This window comes from Micropterus dolomieu, linkage group LG16 (assembly GCF_021292245.1).
Source record: "Micropterus dolomieu isolate WLL.071019.BEF.003 ecotype Adirondacks linkage group LG16, ASM2129224v1, whole genome shotgun sequence".
Lineage (NCBI taxonomy): Eukaryota > Metazoa > Chordata > Actinopteri > Centrarchiformes > Centrarchidae > Micropterus > Micropterus dolomieu.
Genome location: NC_060165.1, coordinates 5,799,324 through 5,823,102, shown reverse-complemented (window position 1 = coordinate 5,823,102; position 23,779 = coordinate 5,799,324). Strand labels below are relative to the sequence as shown.

General features: G+C 39.5%; 1 protein-coding gene across 4 annotated transcripts in view; it reads right to left on the bottom strand.

The window, feature by feature from the left end:
• Positions 1 to 1,390: 1,390 nt before the first annotated feature.
• slc38a4 (solute carrier family 38 member 4) overlaps positions 1,391 to 23,779 on the bottom strand; it is a 39,155-nt gene continuing 16,766 nt past the window's right edge. Inside the window, exons 2-16 of one of the 4 annotated variants that reach the window (XM_046071557.1) lie at positions 21,839 to 22,080; positions 21,045 to 21,174; positions 19,992 to 20,107; positions 18,491 to 18,564; positions 17,905 to 17,997; positions 17,673 to 17,754; positions 17,492 to 17,574; positions 15,650 to 15,708; positions 15,055 to 15,315; positions 14,027 to 14,106; positions 13,311 to 13,411; positions 12,878 to 13,002; positions 6,440 to 6,584; positions 5,480 to 5,577; positions 1,391 to 5,318 (exon numbers count right to left, since the gene is read on the bottom strand). In XM_046071557.1, coding sequence (XP_045927513.1) covers positions 5,214 to 5,318; positions 5,480 to 5,577; positions 6,440 to 6,584; positions 12,878 to 13,002; positions 13,311 to 13,411; positions 14,027 to 14,106; positions 15,055 to 15,315; positions 15,650 to 15,708; positions 17,492 to 17,574; positions 17,673 to 17,754; positions 17,905 to 17,997; positions 18,491 to 18,564; positions 19,992 to 20,107; positions 21,045 to 21,174; positions 21,839 to 21,963 — 1,677 coding nt within the window. In that variant the 5' untranslated portion in view covers positions 21,964 to 22,080 and the 3' untranslated portion in view covers positions 1,391 to 5,213. The remainder of the gene's footprint in view (positions 5,319 to 5,479; positions 5,578 to 6,439; positions 6,585 to 12,877; positions 13,003 to 13,310; positions 13,412 to 14,026; positions 14,107 to 15,054; positions 15,316 to 15,649; positions 15,709 to 17,491; positions 17,575 to 17,672; positions 17,755 to 17,904; positions 17,998 to 18,490; positions 18,565 to 19,991; positions 20,108 to 21,044; positions 21,175 to 21,838; positions 22,081 to 23,779) is intronic. The other 3 variants (XM_046071559.1, XM_046071558.1, XM_046071561.1) reach the window with 3 other exon arrangements.

Below are 23,779 nucleotides of genomic sequence, written 5' to 3'. Positions count from 1 at the left end.
GAGCACGGAGGAGAGCGCTGACAGCACAGCGAGGTGAAGAGGGGAAACAGCAGGTTGCCATCCAGAAAACAAAGCTCATGAGTTTTGTGTAACCAGATTTACAGCAAAACCGTGTGGTCTAATGTGACCTGCATCCGGATCTGGTGATGCTGTATACATTCTCACTCGGTGTCCTTCTCCCACACACATCAATAACACACTCACACCTGCAGCCTCAGCCATACAAACATGTTTATCTAATCCTGGTTGCACAACGTCTGTAGGCTACTTTTGCATGGAGGGTTTTCTCATCCCTCTTAATGAACAGCTGAAACACGAGCTGTGAAAATTGTGTCAAAGGATAACTAAACAGTTTCACAATATCAGTTCAAACTAACGTGGCATGTTGGCTGAAAATGATTGTATGTTGCGTGTACACTTTCATTCTATTAAACAAAAGATGGAAAAGTCTTACGGCACAGATTCAACTTTTTCCTCAAAAATCCTTGAATGTAAAAGTTAATGACCTCGGTGATCATAGCACTTTGCATTAATACTTCCCTCACACTTTTTCACACAAATAAATAAATATATAGAAAACAATAGTAAATTTGATATTCTGAATAGCACAGTACATTATACAATCATATGTTTTGAGTGTTAAATCTCATTCTGATCAAAACTAGTAACTTCAATCATGTAGACTGAATGACTTCTGTTACTTTACACCAGTGAAAATAAGCAAAATCCTCAGAAAGAAGAGTTATTGTGAGAATAAAAAGATCCAGTGATAACATTTTGGTAACAAATGGCTCAAAATGTTCTTAATTTATTGTTAAGTAAGTTATTGCCTGAAATCAATACAAAAATGAATAATTAATTAGTAATTCAGAATTAAAAAGTAGTTAGATTGTTTGCTGAATGTTTGCAGAATATAAATTCTCTTTAACACCTCCCCCCTTTTTAAATTGCTTCATAACCCTTTTCAAGGCTCTCTAGGTCTGTCATGTTTTGTCCAGCTTGATTTTGGAGCTGAGCTAATGTATCAGCAAATAAAGGGAGAGGTTACCTAACCCCCACCCCTCGTTTTGATAGTCTACACACTGGTGTTACATGTCAGGAGTAGATGCTAGACAGTAACAGAATCTATTTTATTCTAGAGGCCTAATATCACCTGCTCATTATGCTAGAAATGGCTTTAGTTGTAACATCCTGGGACATCAGTTTGGACAGAGACACGTTATGTAAGCCTTGATGTGACCAAAGGGGATTTTTTTCCTGTGTTTAAATAGAAACTCACACACATATTGAAAATGGGACTTACATAATAGTACCCCACTAGTTATAATAATAGTGACTTCACTTCTACATTTTATTAGCTAGCCTGGAAAAAATTTACAAAATGAAAACGTTTTTATTTCACATTTTTATTGTTCATCATAATGAAACAGCATCACTGATACAAAAACATCCCCTTTGTTTGGGTAAAATTACAAATCTGAATGTTCAGCCTGATCCACAGGATGCGGAGACACTGTAAACAGCAGAAACATTGAACAAGTGCTTCTCCACAGCTGAGGGTCCATACAAAAATAAGGCAGGTGGTTCTGCACAACTCCTTTCTAAACACTGTTAAAATTAGCTGGGAACTTGTCTGCTCTTACAAATCCACAAGACAACTTCTCATCTAGGCCAGCACAATATAACAGCATTGTAAAGTTTGGCTCAATCATGCAATAGGTGAAGGGATTTTAAGTTATCCAAAAGTGGGAAGAAAAATTCATCCAGACTGAATACCTGAGATCCTAAAGGGGGTAGAGATGTAGTGTTGGAAGCATTCTGTCAAAAAGCTGCCATCTCTACTTCTTTGAGCAATTTAAAAAGACAAGGTACAACCTTGTTGTAATATATTACGTATTACAACAGGGTTGTAAAATGAGATGGAGATCCCATCCCAAACCCAACCTGAGGGAGAGACGCAACAGTTGCATGGAATACCAGTGAGCAGAATAAGACGGCAGGAGGCTAATGAAGTTACATGCAAACATTCATCAAGAAGTTTAGAGAGAGTGAGCCAAATTTTCAAATTGAGAACAATGTATTATTGAACATTCATAGTGAGTACTGGGGCTGTGTGGACCCTTCGGTCTTGAAGCTTGCTTACTTTACCAGGTCGTGGAAAGCTTCAGTTCAAGTAATGTCATGGAAAGAACATGTCACCAAATCTGGGTTTGAAAAGGTTTTTCTATGACAGCGGGGATATACATTATAAGCCACAGTAGGTATGAACTAGAACAGTGTATGAAAGTCCTGGTAGAGCTTTAGAACTGGCAAACATGGTATCCAGCTCCACGTTAACATAGGTGTGTGGTTCCACATAAGCATGTGATATGTGATAAATAGCAGAAAAGCCATGAATTCTTCTAACAAATTATTATCGTGTTCTGTCCTGCGTTACAGCATCATTTCAAAAAACACATTCAACATCAATACTGCTTACATGTAGCTTTCATTTCATCCCAGTGTTGGTCAGCAGGGGCCAATAAGCTACAGTAAAATGCCTTGGTTCTGAGACTAATGACAAAACTGTGTTATGAAGTAGGCCGTTGGTTAATTCATCCTGATATAACCAGTTAACATTGAAACATGAAAATAGATATATAGAGATCACATTTTCTACAAATATAAGCTTCAAATAAAAGAACAAAAACCTATTGTCATACAACAAGAGGAAAAAAAATCAAATACACATTATATGTATACTAAAACAAACACCGGATTGCAGAAGACTTGAAAGGCAGAATCCCCTAACAACCCACTTACAGACAATGAGGGTCAGTGTACCATAAAATAAAGATTATTTACAGAGCATATACAATTGTCCAAAAAGACCATGTTTGTAATCCCAAAACATGCACATAATATACTATTTCATTTGAAATATCTATTTGTTTCATGTACATAGATCCGCAAAGGATCTATAAATGTTGTCCACTTTGGCTAGATGTGTTCATGACACATAACAGCATCGGAGAAGAGGTGAGGTTTTGGTGTTGTCATCAATGATTCTACCAAAGGCACCGGTATTAGAAGCCAATTATAATGAGAGCAATCCAAAAGGTACAATTTAAATGAATAGGCCAGTTACAGTTATTAATCAGATTTTTGATTGAGTGTACTTCAGAGTGAACACTGAAATAATTATTAGTTCACTGAGATTAATAATTGATAACTGATCTTGTCAACAAAACATAAGAAGTGACTCATGTGTTTAGCTACCTGAATTTTTTGGAACAGCAAAACTAAACAATATTATCTAATCAACATGTTTTTCCCATAAAGATCCCCGTCGACCATTTAAATACAGAATCTTTAAGAAATTAGGGATGAATTAGATAATAACAGTTTTTGAGCTTGGTTTATAGTCTTGCACTTTAAAAATGGGTCACATCCTCTGCATGTTAAGGTAGTTTTCAAAAGTTAAGCTAGCTCCACTCTTCTTCTCTAACAAGCGTCGATGTGTGTGATATTGTTCACCATCTAGCTTCTTCAAATTAATGCCTTTACACTTTGCGGGAAAAAGCTTATTCAATTTGTTGTGTAGATTTAGATGAGAACACTGATACCACTCCTGTCTGTATGCCTAACATGAAGCTAGTGCCTGGATCCTAGCATAAAGACTGGAAGCAGGGGAACACAGCTAGCCATCAACCAGCACCTCTAAAGCTTAGTAACTGAAACATTATATCTCACTATTTTAATTTATAAAAACTGAAAAGTTAAAAGTTGTGGTTTTCAGGAAGTTAGCTTGCTCTTGTCCTAAACTTCCAGGCTAGTTACGCCAAGCTAATCGGCTGCTGTAGCATTAGCTTCATATTTGACGTGCAGACATGACAGTAGTATCAATCTATCCTACCTCACGCCAGACAAGAAAACGAATAAGCTCATTTCCCAAAATCTAATCCTTTAAGTTGAAAAGATCATAATCACGTTCCTACGTTACATTTGAATGGCATTTTGGAGAGATTTTGGGTTTTCAGTGATTTAGATTGTTTGGCGAGAGTTGAAAATATTTTATTTTATTTTTTTAATTTACATACATATTTTACATAAACTAATTCACGTTTCACTCCACTGGTTTAATTGAATTCATTTTTGAATTGTCCAATTGTATTTTACTCAACTGCATTTTTAAAAATGTTTTTTTGTATTATGTATAAAAATAACAACCTATGGTTTTATATACCTAGCTGTCAAGCCCTACATCAAATGCCTAATAAATTATTCCAGCATGTGTTTCTATTGTGTGTTGGAAATGATTTGAACTTCATATAACCTGAAGATAATATGTACATTATGTTTTTTTTCAGTAGACACACTTAATTATGTACATCGATGCCTTGCATGTTCAGATCCCTCTGTGACAGTAATACCGAAAGCATCGCCTTGGTTTGTGTACACAGACAGGATGAAAAATCCTTGATTGTTTAGAGCTGGGAGGCTCTAGCATGAACTGTCTGTGCACGTACACTTTCGCAAAGCTTCTGATTGTTAACGTAGCAGAGCACACTATTACTACTTCATTATTGAATTACAGTATTGATTAACTGAGATGAGCCGACTGAGGAATTTTTCATCGATAAACGAAATACAGGTTTAGATGTGTTTTACTATGTCTATATATGTGTGTATATGTGTGTGTATATGTGTGTGTGTTCGCGCTACACACAAAGTGAAACGTAATGCTAGAAGTGCTCCTTGTTTCATGGAGGACGATGCACTCCACCTCCAAATGTCTCCTTCAAGTGCACAGGGGACTGAGGGACTCGCAACATCTTTCCAGCCCTGCAAATATCAGTTCACAGATCTGCTTCATGTGAGGGCTGCATTGTGTGTGTCTGTGCTGTCTCTTCATAGCTGGAAATAATAATGATGAAGATTTCAGGCTGTCTTGGTGGCTTGTTAAACCAAAGTCTGTTCCCCCCTCTCCGGGTTGTAATTCTCAAAAAACTGAAACAGAAACAGCAAAAAAGTCTCCCTACACTGATATTCTCTGGGGAAAACAGTGGAAGTTGTTTTGCGTTGAGGTTCTATGATCAACGTTTGTGATTTGCTGAAGGGAAGAGAATCGCTGATGTGTTCCCAAATGTTCGGCCAGCCGAGGCCAACCAGAAGAGACATGGTAGGGGTGGAAGTTTGTTGCATTGTGCCAGTCTGAGGAAGGAAGAGGGGGCTTAGTGACCACCGCTGGAGCCTGTGGGGTTGTGGACCCAGTCGAGAACGATGAGTGACAAGCTGCCAATCATGAAGATGATTCCCACGACTAAGAAGACGGTCGCCTGAAGAGAGAGAGGGGGATTAAATGTAGCTAAATGTGTGATAATGCACAGCAGGAGTCTGTGGAAATTTATGAAAACGTTATCCGCCCCTCAGGGGATGGAGTGAGAAAAATGATACAGTGAGAATGATGTTGACAGAGTGTGTGTTTTTGCACACTTACCCCGATTTTCTGTGGGGAGCGAAACGGCACTGATTTTACCAGGCGGAGGTAGAAGGCAGCAGGTAGGATAAAGATGAGCATAGTGGCTGCAGAGGAACCTGCGATACAAACCAGGAGGAAGAGTGATTCAACTAATCTGACTTCGGCTCGAGTTTATCTAAATCTAAATGTCTCAGAATCACTCCCAGGGATTGCAGTAAAAGTTCAAACTAAAAGTAGGATTTGAAGTTTTCAGACTGTTGCAATTTCAAATATTAAAATACAAATATGAAAAATTGCAACTTGCTAAAATTACCTTTTTTGCTAAATCAGTTTCCCTCAGCCTCATTTTTACCAATGAACTTCTCTCCCATAGTGTTTGAGTATGTGTTTGTGAGCAGGATATCTTGGCAACTCCAGTTTAGGACACCATAGGAGATCTCCCAAATATTGGCCTGGATAAAAGTCATTTGCTAAATGCCTTTACTCCTAAGCCTAAATGTAGCACCAAAAAATTCGTTACTCTTTCTCAGACTAATTTCTTACTCTTACTAAGTAAGTAAAGTAAAGTACCTGACGTAGGGAGGAAGTAAAAGCTGTTAACCACTTCCCTTTTTGATTTTTCAAGAGAATGTGTTATTATTAGCTTTGAGATGTTGTTTGTGTAGAAAGGCTGCAGCTTAATATCAGGGAGACAAATGTTTATAAATGTTTGCACCTCCCAGTGTTGGTGTGTGTTGGCAGCGAGAACGTGAGTGCTTAGATCCAGTGGTCACAAACGGCTCACGCGACTGCACAGCTGACTCGACCCGACACTTTAAGCTTGTGTACTTCCAACATCTTTACTTAATAAAATGAGCCTTATTAACTCATATTTGCGCATGTTGTGGGTTCTTTTACGATTTTTAATTTCTATACACAAAATCTTCCTCAACACATTGTAACATATAGAGCATGAAAGTATTCAGAGGCAGATCTCACCGATGAAGCCAAAGATGTCTCTGATGGTGGGGACGAAGATGACCAACATGTTGTTAAAGGCCAGGATGGCAGCGGCAATCAGCATGTGGCGAGTCCAGCTGAACTCTCGGCCGCTAAACAGTAGTGTGGTGATGGAGGAGCGGATCTGGGTAAAAATATAAAATATTGACATTTAAGTCATTGGCGTGATGGTATGGATTCATTCAAATCTGTTCACTGATATCATGACAAAGTCGTACAAAGTTCACTGTGAACTCACTGAACACGAGGGTTCAAAAAGAACAAACTTATTAGTTTGATTTGATAAAATAAAAATAATATATTATATTCCACCACTAAATTCAATGTACTTCACACTGGAGTACAATGAAATACTTGTTACTGTTATTACTTTTAAAGTATAACGGTTTTCAGCTAACATCTGTGTAAATGTCTTGTGCCTGAAGCCGATTCCCATACTTGACTGAAGTGTGTCAAGTGCTACGAGGCTAGTGTGAGCGAGAGAGAGGGAAACAGCAAAAACCAGGAGATCCCAGCTAAGACGTCTGGAACAGGCTGCTGAGCCACAGGCAGCCTGTTCAAGCCTCCAGTGGGTGAAAGGTTGTGGGTATCAGGTAAAACCTGAGGCACCGTCAGCTCACAGGCCACACGGGGAAAGGTTATGAGGGGCGGTGCCTATGGTGCCATTGAAAAAGGGATTATCTCCAACAGTGCAATGGAACCATGGGATTGCATCAGCCGGTAGTGAGAGGGCGGGCTTGCCTGCAGGGGGGGAGGTGTCTTTACCCGGAGCCACTAGTGTCACTTTATTTCTGCCAGGCTGTCTTCTTCCCTCTTTTACTCACTAGTACTACACACTTCAAACTAACGACATATGTAAATATGAGATGCAAGAGTTTCAGAGAAAGTTGCTTGACAACATGACATGAAAAAGCATGTGCAATCTTTTCCTTTTTTAAGAGCCACTACTGGCAGAACACCACAGGCCTTCTTTGTTTCCTTTAAGTCTGACTTAAGCATAGGATTTATATCCAGTTAGCATGGCTCAGTGGGGAAAAAAATCACATTAACTGGATTTTCTGCACTGTCAGGTCGAACCAAGCGACCTCCATCATGACTATCAGGAGGCACCAGGATGATGCTTGAGTTCACTGTCTACTGCCAAAAAAGCGTCATCACCTAAACCACAACTCATTGCTTGTGGGAGATAATGACAATAATTGAAAAGTGAATCCCTCCTAAAATTCTACAAGCGTGCCCGCACCCCTACATCCCCCTCCCACCAGCTGTTACAAAATTAGGCCGGCTTGGAAAACTAGAGCCTGGACGCAGCATTTCTCTCAAAGGCTCCAAACTATTCAGCACCCAGCTGTTACCTGGCGCTAAGCCTTTGAAATTCATTGTGTGATATTTGAACACTTTTTAACTCCTTTATCTTTACCTGTCAGAGGCTTGCACACACATATACACAGACACATAGTCTGTGGATGAGCTAGTTGTAGGCAGCCAGATTGGCCCAGCCATATCTGGGTTCAGCCAGTTAGCAACAAGCCAGGGACTAAGTTCTTAGCTGTGCAAGCTATATCTGCTAAATCTGTCCAAATTAGAAGTAGATAAAAACAAACCATGTGCGCTTGAGCCCATTTACTGCAAACAAGGTTGCCATCAGGGCTCTTAAATTCAAGATTTGCTCACATATGAAAGAGAAAGTATATTCAAAGCAAGAGACAACATAGCAGATAATGTGTGACAGCCATTTGTTGTTTTTTTTCACAGCCACATATTTGAATTTGCACAGATGCCGAGTGTGAAGTGAAACTACATGCACCAGGGTAAAAGTCCCCTTTTTGGTAAAAATATCAACACGAAAGCCCTATCAGGGTGTTTGTGACTACATAGGCACTGACAAATAACTTAAAACTACACAGCCAAACAAGGCAAGAGAGATATGTTTCACAAACTGCAACCAAAACAAACCCAAAAAGCAACACATGGTTTTCTTCTTCCTCCAGCATGACACTTGTATTGTCACCTTTATCTCTTCAGTGCATCTGAACCAAAACCAATATATAAACAATTTGATGGATTTTTTAATGACTCTCTTACATTTATAACTGCAGACTTGTTATAAAGTGAGAAACTCATGACCCTTTATTAATGACTGTATTAACATTTGTAACAACCTGACCACCCCCCAAAAATGTTCTTATCAATGGCAGTGAGCTAGTAAACAAATTTTGTTCTCCTAGTCCCTTCGTGAGCGGCTAAGTGCTATAATTGGCAAAGCACTAGTAAATTTAAAAGAAAATGTTTTATTAACCATTAAAAAAGCTGAGTTACAACTTACAAAGCCTCCATTAAGGTTGCTGTACTAGAAAGTGGGACAGAAATTTAAAAAGGAGAGTTTTACGGTTTTGTGAGAATTTAGAAGGCAAAAATCACAGCTGCAGTTTTTGGACAAGAAAGCACATTGGTAAAACTTGTCATTGTCCAAATGCCAGTCACAAGTTTAAGCTAACTACATTAGTTTAAGCTAACCTAGGCCTACATGTCACAAATAGCGCGCAAGCAATTGTTACCTAGTCGTCAAAACCAAAGAAAACCAGAGACTAGAACTATAAACTACAGATAGTCCCACTTTTTAAAATATAAGTCTTCTTTTGCCAACCAGATAATTTAGCAGGATTAGTCAGTTGCAAATGTTCATCACTCGTCAAGTCATTTAGTAATTTATTAATTAGCAAAGAAAAAACAGGTGAATTTGCCGTTGTAATAGTTTGATTTAAATATTTAAGTAAATCCCTTGTTAAGTAAGAAGAAACCAACTGGTACTCAAGCTAGTGCTACAAGAAAGAAGGGTCTGAATTAAGACTGAAATTTAACAAAATGATGGAAGACATAAACGTGACGTTGGCGCTGTAAAACAACTCATTTGCAGCCCTCTCCCTTGGTTCCAATCTCCAGCTGGAGTCTGAGAACTGGGGCATGTTTGACTCCACATAAAGCCCTTTCATTATGTAGTGGATCCTTGCAAAGCCTTTGGTGATCTGTCTTCTGTTATCGTCTATCCTTAACGTGACAGCACACACACACACACACACACACACACACACACACACACACACACACACACTTGCACGCCTCAACACTGTCTCCAAACACACACTCCCACACATACATTCCCTCCTCTCTCATATAGTACTTCCCCACTGGAGCCAAGGACAGTTGCAGACAATGTTAATCTCTAGCTGAAGGTCAGCAGCATTTCCCTGAAAAAAAACGAAGGGCAGGAGGATTCAAGGCGAGATTCTCAAATGTCAACTGAAAACTTGGCATAGTGATGGTGCGACTAAGTAGTTCTTTTGATCCAATGCCTTACTTGCATCCAAGTTCATCAATCTTTCAACCAAGTCACAGCAACACAGTTTCATTTACAACAAGAATAGTGATGGTCAGTTGATTAAAAATTCCAAACTCTGCACAAACACATATTTCTAATCAGAAATGCATGCATAAATCGACCGCATTGGCTATGTCAGCCATTTCATTCACATTACTGTCTCTCAACATTTAGTGCTTATTACCCAAACTGACTAATGTAAAAGAGGCTTTGACTATGTCTTTTCATAGATCTCCAAGCAGGCACTCCCAAATGAGATATTTAAAAGTCACAAAGCTTATTTAAGGACCATGACCACACAGGTTTCTCTTGCATGTGACTGCAGTGGGATTTGAGCCCCTAAGCCTGGCTTTACAGCATCCAATTGCAGTATTGTGTTTCTCTGTCCTTATCAAATTTTTATCTCCTCTGTTATCTCAGTCCTCCTCTCCCTTACTCTCTCAGTACTTTTTCAGGGTTACTCTTCCCTATTTCAAATAAATTTAAAATTTATTAATTGTGAGCACCATTTAAAGTCAGTTGGAGTCAAATAAAACGGTTGAGTATGAAGCTTCCACATTCTCTTATACGAATAACAAGTTTGTGCCAGATCAGAAAAAAAGGGAAGAAAACAAACACATGCATACAGTATAATTATATGTTTGCAGTTAACCAGTTTATCCATTGCTTTCCTTAGACCAAGAAGACACAGCTATTCATATTCCGCCCTACAACGGCATAGAACAGTAACTACAGTACAGTGAAGTTGGGCAAAAATGGTTCACTTATACGGTTCATTTACAAAAATCAATATAGTCAATTAATTAGCAATTTAAAAGATTCAAATATGTGATTAAATCCCCAAATACATGAAATCCCACTAGAGTCAAAAGATGGCACTGCTACTTTGCTATGCAAGTTAACCGCTAAGTAAAAAGCAAGTAAAATTAGTTTTAACTTTAGAGACTTGCCATGGCTAACTTACTAGCTAGCTTTACCCTGTATAGCACTCTTAATAATAATAATAATAATAAATTGAATTTGTATAGCGCTTTTCTTGAAAGTCGCTTTACAGAGCAGCGGTCTAGCTGACCCAAACAGAGCACTTGGTATTTAGCTCTATTTTGGATATTTAACATACTGATTTCACAGCATTATACTATTTTATGTAATATTTCTTTATAAGGCCAAAGAAAGTCAGATCCAGGATCTCAATTTTGACTAAATATATAGTTCTTGCCTTTAGGTTTATATGCAGCAGTTTTTAATGTTTTGACATTTGGTGTACGTTTGTTTTTTGTTGAGAATTTTATGCCATTAAACAACACAGAGGAAAATTAATTTCACAATTTGCATAACCCTTACACAAAGTCCTAAAATTACCAGCTGGGATTAAGGTATTCTTCCAACAGACAATCATTAGATTGTTTCTCACTAATTTAATGCAGATCCAGATGCAGATTTATAATTATTGTGCAGCCTTTGCGGTTTGTACCCACAACGTGACTGTGTGAACATATTTATGTCCCCACAACACTAGTAATATCCGCCCACCCACACACACACACACTGACTCCACCCCTGATGGTAGCGGTCAGGGTGAGGGTTTTTCCACTGCCCCTTCTGAGCTGGTAAACTTCCACTGCAGAGAGGATCCCCCTCTCTCACATTCCCTTGCACAGAAAAAAACAGCAGTGTCTGCTGAGGAGGGAGTGTGTGTATGTGTGTGTGTTCGTCAGAGGGCTATGGCGGAGAACATCCAGTGTGAGAACACAAGCATCAGCTAAATGGCTAAACAAAATGTGATGATGGCTCAATATGTGTGTACTTGTGCGAAATAAGATCAGTGCTTTTATTCTATCACTATGTATAAGTGTGTATGTGTGTGTGTGCTCTGTCAAGATGTGTGTTTCCATGGCACTCACTCATTGCATCATTTTCTGTCAGCACTCCTGACTAAATAGCAACATGTTTGCTGCCCCCTGGTGGCTGCTACTTGTATCTGCATCCGCTTCAGGAATATTCACAAATTAGCAGCTGCTTGTCTTTACATAAAACCAGGATTGTGTGTTAGCCACACTTTGCTGCCCTCTGGTGGCTGCTAGTGTCCCTGGAGCTGCCTCAGAAATTATTCACAACTTAGCAGCTGCTTGTCTTCACATAAAACCAAGTTTGTGTGAGTGTGTGTGTGTGTGTGTGTGTGTGTGTGTGTGCATGAAAGCTAAAACGGGGCATGAAACTTCCCCTGGCCAGCAGCCATTTTTGTTCTCCTCATGTCAGAGTAGGGCCAAGTTAAAATTAGCCCATGAACATATATGGTGCTGGAAGAAACAAGAGTGTGTATACGTATGTGTGAATGAATGTAATGTGTTTTGGTAACTGGACATCACAGACGGGCTGACCTTTGACCCCATTTTGAGAAAAAAATAGGGAAACAGACGCAGAAAGTAGGAGAGGTTTTCCTCTTGGGACTTAAAATTGTGTGGTGTCATTGGTGTAATTAAGAGGTGTGGCCATTCATGACCTCAGCCTGTGTGCGTTGAGATGACGTCACAAGCTAAACCGAACAGTCTGTTCTTTTTTTTTAACCACACTCCCAGGAAAAGCTGCGTCCAGAAAACCACAAAAAAGATTGACTCTGCATCAAACACAAACACAGTCTGTAAGCAGAATGAAAAAAGTGGCAGCGATGTTTTACTGAATGATGGTTTTACAAGTAGCTGATTGGAATGCAGCACCCAGTTATGTTAATGACAAGGTGTAAGTGAATGTGTCTGTGTGAACACTTTGGGCACTGAGTCAATCAGTCAATCATCATTAGTGCTTAAATAAGGCTCAATTTAATGATTTGACTAAATAAATAAAGAGATGACAGGAAAAGTATGTCAATGTTCAAATAAGTATTGATGTAAAGGCCCTAGAAAGAATCCCTCACCACAATATTTTACAATCACAAAACCTTTTCTGCTTTCTGAACTGAACACTATACTATTTGTGCCACATGCTTGTCCTCAAAGAAAAACAGTATTAGGACTTTTAGAGTGTTTTTTTGTACTCACAGGGAACAGCACGATGGGGACAGTCAGCGTGACGGCAGTGAGAACAGCCAAACGCACCAGCAGCAACATGGTGTCAAACTTATAGACCTTGGTGAAGGTGTGGAGCAACTCTGCTTCCACATTGTCTATGTTGGAGGAGAAAAAAAGGACAAATAGGTGAACAATTTGCGAATAAAAGGTGACAGAAACTATTGAATAAGCAAACTTTTGACTGGAAAAGGTCAAATGGCAAATTATCCGTATTTATAAGGGTGATCTGCAAGTCGATTTAACAGTGTTGATGGTGTTTTTTTAACTGTTCCCTTATAACTAAAAAGAATAAGGAACTGATTCTAGTTAACTATCCATCTGTTTGTCTCTTTGCACAGAAAAACAATTTTTAGGTTCTTTTTTTGAGTTGTCTACCACAGCTTTTGTGTATCGTTGCTCTTACCATAAAAGGTGAGGTAGCCGAACAGTGCCGACAGCATATACATTATGAGCATAGTAAAGATGGACAGGTTGGAGACGTTCTGCATCTTTTTCGGGCTGCGACTGTAGAAAAAACACACGCGTACACCTTCATTCTTCCCATCACTTTTTGAGTCACACTCAAGACTTGCAGAAAAAATCTTAAATATATGCAGATTGAGATCCTTCTCAACTTCAGAAAATGCTTTTTTTGAGAGTAATGTATTTGACTGCATATCATTATTTTCAGTGACATACTGATACATACATATTTACCCTTTATCAAATTTCTTAAGAGCACTCTTTTCATTATCGTTGAAACTACAACCGACCATTCACATATTGGAAAACAAACAGTATTTATACCGCTAAGATTTGTTCTTTACCATTTGCCCTATATAGATGGATGCTGTCCATCCGTAAAATGCCATGGTGGTGATTTTAGAAAATACTTCTGCTGTAAAATGTGCATTCATCGTGCAACACCTAGAACTTTGAGTGATACACAAATATTCTGTTCACCTCCATGTATTTGGATGGAAGGACAGATATCTCTAAACCTTGGCACATAAAAGACTATCTGCATGGCTCCATAGTGAGAAAACAGGTTTCATTCAGGTGAAGTGACTGTTAAAAGTTTGTTTAAGGAGGTGATGATGGTGCTTCACTGCTTTATGTAAAGGGAGAAAACCCGCTTACTCTTTCAGCTCACTGTAGATAGGCAGGACTTCAGGATGGCAGACAAAAGCAAAAGCCAGGATGGGCACAGTGTACGCCGTCTAGGGAAATGATGTACAGTAAAATGTAAGACTTAATAATCAGCTTTAGGCAGCACAAGACAACCACGGCGCTAACAATGTATATAAATCTTTAGTAAGCCATGTAATCATGTGATGTCAATCAGAGTTATGACTTCTGAATACTGTTGCTGTTGAACAGAAATGTCCTCTTCCTTTAGTGTGTGTAAGGGCAAAAATGGACAGAGGAAATGTTCCTTTTTGCATTTAAGGGCCTTGATACACCTAGCTTTTAGTCTGAGTCCAGCACAGCTGTCTTTGATTGGCATGCTTTTCTGAGATGTAATGTCAATTTGTTATCCCAGGGCACATAAAAAGACCATCACAGTGGTGTTAAAGTGGGCGTCTAGTTTCTAATGCTTGTTTTGACAACAAAAATTCTAACGTGACATGTGAACATAATACCATGCGTCATATACTTATCCTGATTTATGATCATATAGGCCCAGACACATACCTCAACACACACACAAAGGCCAAAACACACCCTAAAACCCCACCTTGACCAAACATGTCTTAGCGAATACTTGTAGGATTTGTAAGTTGTAAGATGCATTCCTGTGTGTAAGCCCAACAATCTGATTTGGTCTTGTACAAATGTACACTATGGATATTGTGTCTATGTTCTCTTCGTTTAACAGTTTGCGTTGGAATTTTGATACTCTATCCTGGCTTTCTTAAAAGCCGTGCAGCCACTGATTCAAATGGTAAACTAAACCAATGGAGGACACATTGTGCCTGTGAGGAAAAGACACACCTTCATAAAACCCACTAGGTCTGCCAACCTTCACCAATTAGACTTAAAATAAGCTTATGTTTACACTTAACACTGAACTTTGCAATCTGGACAAATGTATGGTGTCAGAAGAAGTTTGTAATATACTGAAATTTGTACCAGCAATATAAGCTAACCTTTAGGCTACCACCAACCTGGGAGTTGAAGATGAAGTATTTGGGCGTGCACATCTCCTCATCGTCAGGGTGAGGCGCGAAGTGGACACCGCTGGAATGGTGAGCATCATGGCTGCCGAGGACTGCCGGGGAAACGTCGGCCCGGGAGAAGTCCATGTGCGCTGAGCTGTTTTGTGGCGGGTACAGCCCCGGCATGTCTGAAGCATTCATGCTGAGGTTGGAAGAGTGACCGTAAAAGAAAGGAAGAGGGCAGGGCAGCTGGGTCTTCTTGTAGATCACCTTTAAAAGAACAATATGAAGTCAGGTTAAGTGGTGTCCATATGGAGAAAATAAAAGAAGAAAATTCACTACCAAACCCTCTGCTTGCCACAAGAGGTGGTATTATGGTAGTTTATAAATTCTGTCATTTTGAGATTTCATCATAATTGTTTCGAATTTTCTACCACAGATTTGTTAAAAAGAGTTTGGTGACACAATTTAAGTTGGAAAAAAGTAATAAATTCACTATGTATGCAATATGTTTAAATAATATCGGATCGTGACAAAAGTATTATGATAATATCATATCGTGGGCCCTCTGGTGATTCCACCCCTATTAGAAAACTGAACTTACCACACCCAAGAAGAAGACCATGCAGGAAAGGGAAAAACCGCTGGTGTAGCCCAGGTAGCCTAAAGCGGAGAAAACATTTATGATTAAAAACTCCACCACAAACTACAGATCCTGATAATCCTGTAATGCATTCTATAATTTGCTATTCTTACTCTGCAGCCTGCTGCTCTGTGCTGTCTTTTTAACATTGCTGTGAATTCATTCTGGTGTCTATTCTCAGATATGAGTCACATCCCATTCTAGGTTGTGTCCCACATCCTAAAATACACTAACAAAAATCTGATATGAGCAGCAGTTCAGGTTTAAGCAACAGTGTGAATGAAGCCTTTATGGTCTGGATGGAAAAGGGATCAAACCTAACACCCATGAATACAAATCGAATGTGAACACCATAATCACAATCACTGTTGTCAATTATTAAATTCAAATTCAGAAGATAGATTTGATCCAAGTTGCTTTGTTTTTGTCTAATTATACTATCTGGCCAGTCTTCTTGGAGCTGAGCCAGTTGAGGCGGATCTGACTCTTGCATTCATAAATTACATCTGAGTGGCGGAGCTGACTACAGGTTTAATAGCAGTGTTACGTTACAGTAACTCCTAATTGACAGAGCTGACTAAGAGGTCGACTAGTGTTACATTACTTCTGGTTTGGCAGAGGTGATTACAGACAGCTGCAACAACATGGGTACACTGAAACTTTCCACATATACATGCTTAGAATATACTGTATGGGCTGTACCTAATGTCGTATTTTTTTTTTTTTTTACATTCAAGGCTTCTATTGAGGTTTTCGAATGAAGCTTCAAATGCCTGTTGGGATATTTTATAACGTCATTACCCTAAAAAAAATAAAAATTGAAGTGATTCATGTGATTAAATGAGTTAGTCCAATAAGAGCATAAAACTGTTATTAATTTAAGCAACATTATGCTATGACAGAAATGGCAATAAAACATTTCAATTTTCAATGGTGTGTCGAAATGAGCCGTCATCAAAGCTGTGTTAAGAGAGCTTTAACTGGTGCGCCTATGCCGCATATTAATGAGCTGGACAGATTTAGAAAATCAGGCCAATAATTCCTTTTACATTTTTGTTCTACTGCTTTCTGTTGATGGAAATTTTCTTTTTCCTAATTCACATTGGTTGCTCTTTGTTTTATAGTGATGTTGCGGGTGAAACTGATCTTGGCTTTCACTCAGTAAGCTACCAGCTGCTATTTATTCAGGAAACAATTGTTTTTGAGATGAATGGGAGAGAGTAAATATGGGTGGTAGATAAAACTGTCCTGTTTGGCGTGACACACAGGTCTCCCTTTATATGTAGGCTTACCCTGCTTCATTCAACAATGGGCTGCTTCTGCTTTATAGAGATTATTTTCACAGATGCTTTAGAAATAACCATATTGCACTGGGTGCCTGCGCTTATTGATAATCTTCATGTAGAGTTAAAAAAAATAAAAATAAATGTTTTAATAGAAATAGCTAAATTAAAGAAGCAAAGTGCATTCCTTAGAAATAAAAAATTCTAAATAATTCTCATAAAATTCTCAAGAACACACAAGTAAAGGCTTCTAAAGACTCAGAGCCCCCAACAAATGCTTTGCCCAGAGAGTGGACTGAGCATGCAGGGACAAATTCCTGGACATTTTTTTTGCCCCAGTCTGCCCTTAGCTTGGCTTCAGGCTGCAGAAGTGACACAGATCCTGCCTCTTAAAAATAAGTAGTAGTATTAGAAGTATCTGAATTACAGCTTGCAGAGCATGTGGTTAAATAGTTGAACAATGTACAATTTAATGGCAAAATAGCATTTTAGTTAGCACTGGTGTAAAGTGAGTCCATACCGAGATTTTTAAGGAGAGACAAAGGTAGGATGATTCCGATCGACACAAACACCACCAGGTAGTTCCCGTTCAGGTACCACTCTCTGCAAACACAGCAGAGAGGTTAAAATGAGGTCAGAGCCTATACTGTGAACTGTACGCACACAGACACGTATTTATCTTCAAAGGCACACACACTCACCCAGAGATTTCTTCTAAACCCAAGAAGGCCCGGATCACTTCAGGCATCTCATACTTCACAATAAAAAGGTAGCTGGACATGGCTGCAGGACAGCGAGGACATGGGAGAGAATGTTAAAGATTCGCAGAGATCTAAAACTCCATTACATACATGTGTAGTTTTAGTCACTGGAAACAAGCTGGCATACGCACACACACACACACACACACACACACACACAATCACTGCCTACCTCCTATATTCTGCATAGTAATCGATCCGAATGCTGCCATTTTCCCAGGCCAACCAAATGCTCTCTCTCCCAGCTTTTCGTAGATCAGGGATCCTGCCAGGAAATACACGTGGCGAATTAGTCATGGAAAACCATTCAGGCATCACAACACAAACTGAGACGAGGGGAGTAACTGGATAAAAGCACCAGGAGTATTTTTTACCATCACCTTTGCTGCTAAAACAAATCAGCAAAACTGTAGAGGTAGACATCATTTTCTTCAGACCATGAGACACCAGAAATACAGTTTATCTATGAGTAAGGACTGTGGCACTTTCTTGTAAAAGCTCTGTCAACAATTGGCATTACATAATGAACTATGCCATTACACAGTGCAAACTATGCCATTTCTTTCCCGTGATGGCCTAATACTAAGTAATATCTCCTGGTTTCCCCTGGTCATAGGTTGCATGTCTGTAAGTGTGATCAGCTCGCGATCACAACCCCTTAGAATCACCTTGTGACCACTACTGTACAGTAAAACTCTTTATTGGTCGATTAGAGGCCGGTTGAGTTTGCTGCACCTGAAATTAACTTAAATACCAACCTCCTTCTTTAGCTGTCACAAGGAGCAGATGGACAGAATACAGGGAGAGGATGGCCACAGCGATGAGGAGGATTCTGCAACATGACACAATTGTTATCAGTGGTAACAACAAACCTTCTGTATGACATCAGCTTTAATCTAGAGACTGTAAGAAAGAAAATGATCATCATGGATAGATGTGATGTAGAGTAGATGTTGTTAGAGGCAAGAAGTCTCTGTGGAAAGTCCCACTTTCGTCCATATAACTTGGCAGGAGTTCATTATTATTCCATTTCTACTTTCATTTTGCAGTAGCTACTGCAATATTCCTCTGCTCCATTGACATTGAGCTTCAGAGAAGGGATGCGTTCTACATTTGTAAGACCTCTTGATCTCTGTACTATAACATTGCCAGCTCATGGTGTGGCCCTGCAGCAGGGGCATGGAGAGTGAACAGAGGGGGGTTGCGTGGTTGGGATTGAAGGGTGTAGGGTGACAGCGGGGTGTTGGATATTGGAAGCCATCAATGAATGCTGATAATGCATGTGCACAGGACAGACAGAGCTGGGTGAAAGATGGCAGAGGAGCTGAGGGCCCGGGGTGCTGGAGTTCAAACATGTCTGCGTGGATGGGTGGTAATGTAATTATATTTTAGATTTTTACAAGAGCTAATTCTGTCCCACTTGCCAGTCAACACATGGACATGTCTCCTAATGACTTTGGTGATCCACTAACTTTTCCTCATTGCCACCAGTATTGGTGGTTTCAGATGAAATCTAGGTGATTAAATTAGGTACACACATTTAGGACAAATTGTGATAAGTTTACTCAAAGCCACAACTTTTTAATTTCTCCAAAACATTGATTCATGACATTCCTTTGTCAGTGCTTTGTGCTAATATTGAATGTCAAATGCTAAACATCAGTATATTGCATTGTCATGTCAGCATGTTAGCATGCCAATGTTAGCATTTAGCTCGAAGAGCTGCTGTACAAACTCTTTATATACACATACAGGTTCCACCCAGTAAGGTTAACCAACCTCATTATCTGTCTGCAGGAAATATTTGTAGCACCTTGTATTGTGCCATTTTTGTGAAGCCAATCTTGACATTACGCTCAGCTAAAATTTCTTTCTAATCTAATTCTAACTTGAAAAGACATTAATTTGAGTATGACACTGTAACTGAAACCGGTGTTAGTTGACTACACCTTAGATTATTAATTAGACGCTGTAGATTATTTAAGGACTATTACTAGGATTTTGAGGAGACGTAATGTATGACATGTCAAAAACCTTGACAATAAATACAACAAAGCTATGATTTTCTGCTGACAAACAAAAATGGAAAGTTTTTAAGAAATATAAAATTCTATGAACATCTACCCTGTGTCAAAACGATGGTCCCTGTAGTCGTAGAATTTAGATAGTAACTTCCGGCCACTCCTGTCGTGCCAGTTCTCGTACACACCCTGACATGAATGCTGTCAGTTCCCTTGACCTGCTGCCAGCAGTACTTACGTAAAGAGCACAATGCCAGTGTTTGCCATGGCGAAGGATAGGCCCAAGATGCCGCTGCCCATTATAGCGTTGCTCAAGTTGAAGACAGACATCCCGAAGGAGGTGTGGCCGGGATGCTGCTCAGAGAGAAATGAAAGAAGGAACAAAGTGTTATGAGGAAAACCGATGAACAGCCCTGCTTTTCCTCAGGTATTTGGGGACATTTAAAACTAGAAAGAGAGCAAACATTTTGCCAAACTATTTCCCAGAATGCCCCTTTTTCCGAGTGCCAATCATGGAAGCTTCACTGACCATAGACAGTGGTCACACTTAAATGGATGGAGAGGTGTTTTTTTAAGACCTTCATGGCTACTGTCACTCAAAAGCTCCATCATGAGGCAGGGCTGCCTATAAATACACATACTTGTAATTGCAGTAAAGTACACTACTGTGATGCTTGCTTACAGCATCATATCTGAGCAAAGTATAAGGACATCCCAAATTCATTTTGAGTATACTGCTGACCAAGAGAGCTTCCAGTTGGCACCAAAAAAATATCTTCTACGCTGGATTTTTCCCTGAATGATTATTGAACATTGGTATTAAATGCCAGTTCTAGAAAGACACCAAAACCAAAAAAAAGAGCTCAACTGCTATAAAATATTAAAATTCTGTGAAATTACTAAATGGAATGGAAACTGAACATCAATATGACAAATTATTTTTTTATTCTTAACAGTTGGGACTTTTTCTGCTGGACCTTTTTCTTAATTTGTATAATAATACAGGATGGTTTCCTGTATTGTAACTGTGGATACAACCAATGACAAGGTTTCTTTCAGCGGCTCCAAAGAACCAGTACTCCCAGCAGCAAACATCCTATGAGCAATTGCATTGTATTGTATGGTAGGAGACACGTGCATACTTTCTGAGATGTTTCTTGCGAGTCTGCTTGCATAACTTGTTAAACAACTTGTTATGACATACCTGCTTTTAAACTGAATATGTTATAAAAATGATTTCATTGCAGAAATTAAATCAGTGTACACTGTTTACTCTGACTGACAGACATACATAAGCACTGTCACTTGTAAGTCCTCTTACATATTCTTCATGGTATTCCTCATATTTCTTCTTCTTCATCATCCCATTTGACAGGAACTTATGGCTTTCTCCGTCATCATTGTCATCCAGGAACTGACTACTAGGACCAAAAAAACAAACAAACAAAAATGAACACATGCGTACATAATAATTAGTTCACTATATAGTATGTACTTGTGTTTTGTTAAAATCCTGGCAGTTCACCCACAATCACCTGTCTTGCAAACATGTAACAGAATATGTCAGATGACATGACGCAAACAGTGCGGTTTATTTAATCTCAGCTGGGTGTGTCAGGATCTTTAATTTACTTAGAGTGGGTCAAAATGTAAACTATACTGCCACACACCAGTCACCACCTCCTAAACAATCAACACTGTTAGATCAATCTGAGCAGCACTCTAAAGTCATAGTGCTCCAATAACTAATGCTAATTACTGATTTAATGCCCTGAAGTCTCTAAGTGGATTAATCTAAGTAATTCATTTGTTTAAAGCCTGTCAACACCTGTCATTGACAAATTAAAAGATGTTGATGCCAGAGAACCTGCTGTGCTTTGGTCAAGACAGCAAGTCCATAATTATCCAGGTTACTGGAGAAGTATGTTAAGGAACATAAGGAATTTGCCTTATAATGTCATGTAATGTAAATTTGGAGAAGTGAGTGTTAAGCAAAGTCACTGACAAAGCTGCAGTGTCACAAGACTGGTGGTGCCTGCTCATTTGGAGGAAGGAAACCAAAAACTTGACATCATGGTTGCTGACCTGTCGATGGTGGCCTTCTCAGAGTCGATGGGCTCTGTGTAGTGGTCATCCAGGCTATCGTTGCTGTCATCATCAGCCTCTGTGGAGACTTTGCTAAGCTCCATACGATCCACAGCTCCCGGCATAGTGGTGCAAGGGCAAGAGGTGGAGAAGTTCGGTAGGATTTCAGTTTTAGATTTCACAAGGCGGTGATGTGCTTCTTCCTCAACCGCTGCTAGACCTTGTTACCTATAAGAAAAGACCTAAAAACAACACAAACAGAGGGAAGTTTCAGTGACTAACACTGTTTTGAAGCTGTCTGTTCAGATCATCAACAAAAGTAGCTATTTGCCCAAGTCTTAAAGATTCACTAACACTCAAGTTTTTCCACAGGAATGCCAGTTTCTAACTGCCTACAGGCCTGCAGATGCCTTATCGGTCTCAACGGAGCCTTTTGGCCTGGATGAAGAACACATTAGAGTAAAATGGGTCCCTCTAGTCTGCAAACGAGTCCATCCCACTTCCTGGAAAAGGACTGTTATGTTACCTTGAAGAGGAAAGCTGTGAGATGATGCAACCTTGGTGCCTCATACAGCTTTACCAACACTAGCAGGGCTAAAGCTTTTTTTGCTGTTTCCATTTTACTAAAGCTTTATTTGTGGTATTACACTCACAACTATCTTTCTGTTTATTTGTCATGTTGATTGACTGTTGATTGTACATTACAATATATAGTAAGGAGGTGGCGATGTCGCAATGGATAAGACACACCTTTGGTGTGATAGACCTGGGTTCAATTCCCCAGCTAAATGAATAAATGTAAATGTAATAAAATACAAAATGATCTCCCTTAAGCTGATATTGATGTACACCGTGAATGCTGGCTGGAGTTGATCAACAGACCCTGCGACCAGGTCAAGGATGCAACAGGTTTATGAGGCTGCCTGACCATCAACAGGCCCCCTTGTTCATGTACAAGGTGATTTACTCAACCTCACCCACTACCATTAGTGGCAAAGGCACTGCAGAGGGGGCACACACTTACATTTTCCATCTGAAGCATTCATCATTAAGTTATGTTAACGGCCTAAATATTTACAGTGCTGTTTGTTTCTTTCACAGAGATCTCTTTGATATGCTGGAAGGAAAGATCTATGGTCTACTCACTGACAAACTGACAAACAGTGAGTAGACCATGGGAACAACAGAGGTGTGACACACAACGAGGGACACAGCAGAAATTAGGTGGCCTCAATTCTGTGAAATGCGGCCAGCGCGCATTTTAATGTTATAGTGCAAAGTCAAATGGAACAGTTTCACATTTTGGGATTGACGTTTACTTGCTTTCTTGTCAAGATTTATACGAGAAGACTGATTCCAATCTCTGTTCATGCAACATGAAGCTACAGTGACGACTAGCTCAGCTTAGCAAAAAGACATGAAATGGGGAAACATGCTAGCTTTAGTATTTAGAAACGAGAGTGGTATCGATCTCATTAACTAAATTAACTAAATCTTGGCAAATATTGAACTATTCCTTTAAAGAAGTCATGGGCCCAGACTGACAATACAGGATTATCTGTACATGGGGTTTACGTCTCATACGCGCTCATTGCGTTATTTAGCATGTTAACAGTATTTGAAAGTATTAATGGAGTAAGCTACAGCTGAGCCCTGGTGAGTGAGATTTTTGGGCCACTAGGGGGTGCAGAAAATGCACGATTCAATTCTTGATACAATAAACATTTGGAACCAGAAAAACAAATCCATGAGTAAAAGAGTAACGTTATTTCCTGTTCCAGGAATCTGATGGTCGAGAATGTTGGCAGGGTGCAAACTACAGGGGAGCTCGGCTCCTCTTAACAAGACGGTAGCTCCCCTGATGGATCATGCGTAAATAGATATCTATAGGCTGTGTTTGTGCTTTAACAAGTTACTTTCATGATCAGAGAGGCTGCTGTC